The sequence below is a fragment of the Emiliania huxleyi genome (genome assembly GCF_000372725.1).
Source record: "Emiliania huxleyi CCMP1516 unplaced genomic scaffold EMIHUscaffold_58, whole genome shotgun sequence".
Classification (NCBI taxonomy): domain Eukaryota; phylum Haptophyta; order Isochrysidales; family Noelaerhabdaceae; genus Emiliania; species Emiliania huxleyi.
The window spans coordinates 275,760-280,968 of record NW_005197648.1 but is presented as its reverse complement, the minus strand read 5'-3'; the positions used below and the strand labels follow the sequence as shown (position 1 = coordinate 280,968).

Sequence of the window (5,209 nt, the reverse complement as noted above, 5' to 3'; positions counted from 1 at the left end):
GAGGGGGGGGGGAGGGGGCTCCGGGGGAGAGTCGCGCACCTTGTCGAGGTCTGCCAAATTCTCTGTGGAGGCGGTCGCCTCGCTGCCCGTGCACCCTCGGCTCGGGGCCGTCAGGTTGCTCGCCACCGCGTCCGCGCTCTCCGTCCGACCCGGCGAGTACCCGACTTCGCGAGCGGCGGACAGCGCCGTCGCGCACGCCCAGGCCGACGGCCGGCGCGCCGGGTTCGGCGAGAGCATCGCTCGCAAGAGCTCGTGCACCTCCTCGGGGCAGACGTCCGCGACCGCGGGGTACGCTTCGATCCCACGCTCCCCGACACCCCGGATCACCCCAGCGTCCTCTGGAGGCTCGCCCGCCAGCATGAGGCAAAACAAGGCGGCGCACGACCAAACGTCGGCCCTCGCCGCGGTCGCGTCGAGCGGCGGCCCGCTCTGCGGCGGCGTGTCGCTTCCACCAAACGCGACGGCCTCGACGCCCGCGCCGACCACAGACGCGGCGCCGCCGCTGCTGCCGCCGCTGCCGCCGCCGCCGCCGACGGCGTGCTCTGGCGCATCAAACTCCCATGGCGCCCGCCCCATGCAGCGGCGGTTGAGCGAGGGCGGTACCAAGCGGAGGTGGCCGTCGAAGCCGAGGAGGAGCTTCTCCGCGCGCAGCCTGCCGAACACCTGGCCGTTGAGGTGGCAGTGCGCCACCGCCGCACACAGCTCCTCGAGGTGCCGCAGCGCGAGCGCCGGTGTCAGCTGCCCAATCTCTGCGACCGCCTCGAAGAGCTCGCCGCCGACGCAGAGCTCGCGGACCTCCAGCGTCGCGTCGGTCACGCTGATCCACGCGAGCGTGCGCACCACGTTCGGGTGATGCGGCAGCTCGGCCCCCCTGGCAATCTCTGACGGATACGCCTTCACGGCGACGGCGAGGCCTCGGAAGTGGGCCATGACGGCGCTGCTGGTGGCGCCGACGCTGAGGGTCGGGTCGGGGCAGCCCGCCACCGGCTCCAGCCCTTGCTCCTGCGCCAGCGGGTCGGAGAGCAGCGAGGCGGTGTCGAAGACCATCTGGTCTTCTCCAGCCTCTGTCAGCCAAAGATGAAGCCCATCACATTCGACCCACGAGATTGGCAACCTCGCGAGGCGAGATAACTTCGAAAGCTTCGATCACAAATCGAAGCTGTTGAGGGCGCTGTTAGGCGAGGCGCCAGCGTTGCGCGGCGGTCCCCCCCCCCCCCCCCCCGTTATGGTTCGGGCTAGCGAGAGGGTGCGGTGTGTAGTGGGGTTCGGATATTAGGATATTACGATCGGAAATCGTCACAAGAGCTTTGTTCTATGGTGAGTAACGTTGATCGTGGTGCAGGAAAGTCTCGTCTCTCGAAAGAGTCGAGAAGAATGCTCACAAAACCACGCGCACAGTAGTCTCTCCATGTCGCTCCCGCGCGGCGCCCCGCGCCCCCCCCCCCCCCCGGCCCCCGCCGCCTCTCGCGCCCAACGCCCCCCACCCGCAAAGCTCGCGTAGAGAGCTCAGCGGTCTGTCTCTCCGCTAGGGGCTTACTCAGCCGGGAAGATGATGCCAGATCGCGAGCTCGAACCTTTCGAAGGTCATTCGTAATCATTCGTCGAAGGCAGTCAGTCAGTCTTGAGCACTTGAGCACTGGATAGGGTCGATTCCGCATGGTACGGGACCCCTCGATCGTCTCGCCCTCCCTCACTGGTGTCAGTCAGTCAGTCAGTGTTACACACGTCCTAGCATGGACGACGGGGCACACGCACTCGCGGAACACAGGGCATTACACACGAGGCGTTGTGTGCGTTCTCAGGAAAAGGCATCACCACAGACAAAAGAATAGTCAGAGGGGCAGCAGTGGGGACCCCCACTCACGGCCCCGCGAGCGCCTGCAGCGAGATGTCCATCGCTGCATTGGTTCTCGCCGCGCATGCGCGCACTGGTTTAGTGCGCGCAATTCAGAGTCCCCATTGCTGATCGCCGTCCCCGTCTGCGCTCGCGCTACTCTGAGGAACCATCTGGCCTGCTCCCTATTCCCCAGGCAGGCGCCGCTAAGCACGTGCGCCATCGTTGCGGGTTGTCGTCTTCCTCGGTCCATTGCTGCGCGGCTTTCCGCACGATCGGGCACAGCGGGTCCTGCCTTATTGCTGCCCCCTCGCCGCGTCCCTCGCGTCCTTACAGACGAGGCAGCCCCTGGCAGCCCGCCCGCGGCCCACACCGACGCCCTCACGTGCTCACCCTAGTCGTAGGTGCGGTTTTTTTGCGTGCCCCCCGTCGATACGGGGCGCTGGGCGATGGCTGGGCTTGTCGCCGGGCGAGCTAGCCCCTCAGCCGGCCGCGGAGCGGAGGTGCGAAATCGAGGCGGCGCGGCCCCTGCGCGCAGCCTGTCCGGCCGGCGCGCGCATGGTTCCGTAGCCCGTCTAGCGCCTCACTGACCGACTCCAGCGCCACGGTGTATGTGGCCGGTGTGGTACTGGGGCTGGGCAGCCTTGGGGCCGGCGGAGACCGCCGTCTAGCGGTCGCACTAGTCTCTTTTCGTTGTTTGACCTGTTTGTTTGACCATACTTTGAGCCTTAATTATTAATTCGTGTTTGGGTCTCTGAGGTCGATACTAGCGTCTGTAACTTGCCACAAGCATGCTTTACAAAAGTCCTGCGGAGCGGGACTCGCAGAACTGCCGTCCGCGCGCGCTGTGAACAGCGCCGTGGTCAAACACTGTTCAACGTCGTTGAACACGTAGCGAAAGAGAGACCGCTGAGCTCTCTACGCGAGCTTTGCGGGTGGGGGGCGTTGGGCGCGAGAGGCGGCGGGGGCCGGGGGGGGGGGCGCGGGGCGCCGCGCGGGAGCGACATGGAGAGACTACTGTGCGCGTGGTTTTGTGAGCATTCTTCTCGACTCTTTCAGTCTTACTTTCTCGACTTTCTGAATATATTAATAAGACTTTCTCCTGCACCACGATCCACGTTACTCACACCATAGAACAAACTCCTCTTGTGAAGATTTCCGATCGTAATATCCGAACCGCACTACACACCGCACCCTCTCGCTAGCCCGAACCATAACGGGGGGGGGGGGGGGGGACCGCCGCGCAACGCTGGCGCCTCGCCTAACAGCGCCCTCAACAGCTTCGATTTGTGATCGAAGCTTTCGAAGTTATCTCGCCTCGCGAGGTTGCCAATCTCGTGGGTCGAATGTGATGGGCTTCATCTTTGGCTGACAGAGGCTGGAGAAGACCAGATGGTCTTCGACACCGCCTCGCTGCTCTCCGACCCGCTGGCGCAGGAGCAAGGGCTGGAGCCGGTGGCGGGCTGCCCCGACCCGACCCTCAGCGTCGGCGCCACCAGCAGCGCCGTCATGGCCCACTTCCGAGGCCTCGCCGTCGCCGAGGTCAAGATCGCGTCACGACGCCGCGACCCTCTGCTCCTTGTCTCGCACTAGCGCCTGCAGCCGCTCCCAGAAGTCGCACTCTCGCGCCCGAGGCGGCACCTCCACCCGAAAGGGGGGTGGCGCCGTGGCATCCTCTCGGATCGAGAGCACCAGCTGCGCCTCAGACCCGTTTCGGTAGGCGGGCCACGCTGCTGGCGGCAGCGGCTGTGCGCGCGAGGCAAACGCGGCCCACATGCCGCCGATCGCGACGGAGAGCAAGCGCTCGGCGGGCGTGAAGCTCGTGTTTCCGCTGTCGATCCAGCTGCCCCGCTCGAAGACGAATGGAACCTCGCTGCCGTGCGTGACGCCCCAATCCACCGGCTCGGAGGTGTCGTCCCTCGCCCGCTGGTCGAAGCGGTAGAGGTAGGCGCGGTTGCCCCGAGAGCTCATCGCGTGCCGCACCGAAACAGAAAGTCGGTGGCAAGGGCTGCGGCCAACTTTGCGTTGTCGGCGGCAGGCCGAGGAGGGTACACCGCCAGCACGTCCGAGAGGTTCGCACGCGGCACCTCGAGGCGCAGAGTAAGCTTGGAGATGTAGTCGGTGTAGGCAGCCGCGGAGAGCGGCCGCTTCACGGCCGGCAGCACAAAGCCGGAGCCCTCGTCGGTGTTTGTCCCTCCGAGGAGAGCGACGCGAGCCAGCGCGCCGCTCGCGACAAGCTCAAAGGGCCTCGCGGGCACCTCGACGCCGTCGACGACCGAGGCGAAGGTGCGCTGGTCGAGGAAGCCGCCGCCCGGCGGAGGAGCAGTGGCGGCGGAGGCGGCGCGCCAGAGGCGTGCGATCGGCGCTGCGCGCAGGCAGGAGAGCACGGCCTGGCCGCCCCTCCGCTGGGCCTCACCGCAGCCGCTGTGGCGAAAGAAGTCCGCGGCGAGCTCCTCGGCGGCGCCGGCCGGAGTGGCGATGGGCGATCCGCTCTCCATGAGCGCTGCGCCAAACAGGCCGCGGGAGGCGGGCGAGAGGAGGTGGAGCGCGACCGAGCTGGCGCCGGCGCTCTCCCCAAAGATGCAGAGCCGGCGCGGGTCGCCGCCAAACGCGGCGATGTTGCTCCGGACCCAGCGCAGCGCGCTCCGCTGGTCCTTCAGGCCCCAGTTGGCGCGGCCCTCGGAGAGCCGCGCCCAGCCCAGCGCGCCGAGCCGGTAGTTTGTGGTCACCACCACCACTCTGTGCCTCGCGGCCAGCCGGCTCGAGTTGTACTCGCCGCCGCTCCCGCTGAGAAAGTCGCCGCCGTGCACAAAGAAGAGGACCGGGAGGGGAACGGTCGACGGCGCCGGAGCCCAGACGTTGAGAAAGAGGCAGTCCTCCGAGCCTTGAAAGCCGTCGCCGGCTGTGACGGTAGGCTGCACGCAGACGCTGCCGGGCCGCATCGCCAGGCGCACGCCGCCCTCGAATGGCGCCGACCAGTCGATGGGATCCGCAAAGCGGCGCGGAGGCTCCGCAAATGGGACACCGAGGTACTGGTGAACGCTAACACTGCCCTCGCCGAGGGCAGTGCCGTGGAGCATGCCGAATCGAGTCGTCGCCGAGGCTGACATGGAGGAGGAGGAGGAGAAGAGGACTGTGTGAGAGGACAACGAGCGCAAGTACGGCGACGGTGCTTTGCTACTGTCGCCAGCCGAAGCAGCTTGGTGTGAGGCGAACCGACCGTGCACGACGCAAACGAACCGACTTCCAGTCTACTCGAGTACTCATGGTGTAGTCTTTCGCGTTTAGTATCGAGGTCTCGCGAGTCTTGGGGGTTCTCGGCGCCGCGACAGCGCTGCGAGCAGCGCGATGCCACGGCGCTCGGCCTGCTGAGAG

At 66.8% G+C, this 5,209-nt stretch overlaps 2 protein-coding genes across 2 annotated transcripts in view; both read right to left on the bottom strand.

Annotated features, from left to right (window-relative positions):
- The window catches only part of EMIHUDRAFT_213619 (hypothetical protein), a gene marked incomplete at both ends in the record, with an annotated part of 1,918 nt that extends 871 nt beyond the window's left edge, over positions 1–1,047 (bottom strand). The window contains 2 exons of the mRNA XM_005764761.1: positions 40–465; positions 604–1,047. Coding sequence (XP_005764818.1) covers positions 40–465; positions 604–1,047 — 870 coding nt within the window. The remainder of the gene's footprint in view (positions 1–39; positions 466–603) is intronic.
- Positions 1,048–3,388: 2,341 nt separating this feature from the next.
- On the bottom strand, positions 3,389–4,944 carry EMIHUDRAFT_104256 (hypothetical protein; the record flags this gene model as incomplete). Its single annotated transcript, XM_005764760.1, has 2 exons — positions 3,389–3,800; positions 3,854–4,944. The coding sequence occupies 2 exons, from the start codon at positions 4,942–4,944 to the stop codon at positions 3,389–3,391; spliced, it is 1,503 nt and encodes a 500-aa protein (XP_005764817.1).
- Between the last annotated feature and the right edge of the window lie 265 nt (positions 4,945–5,209).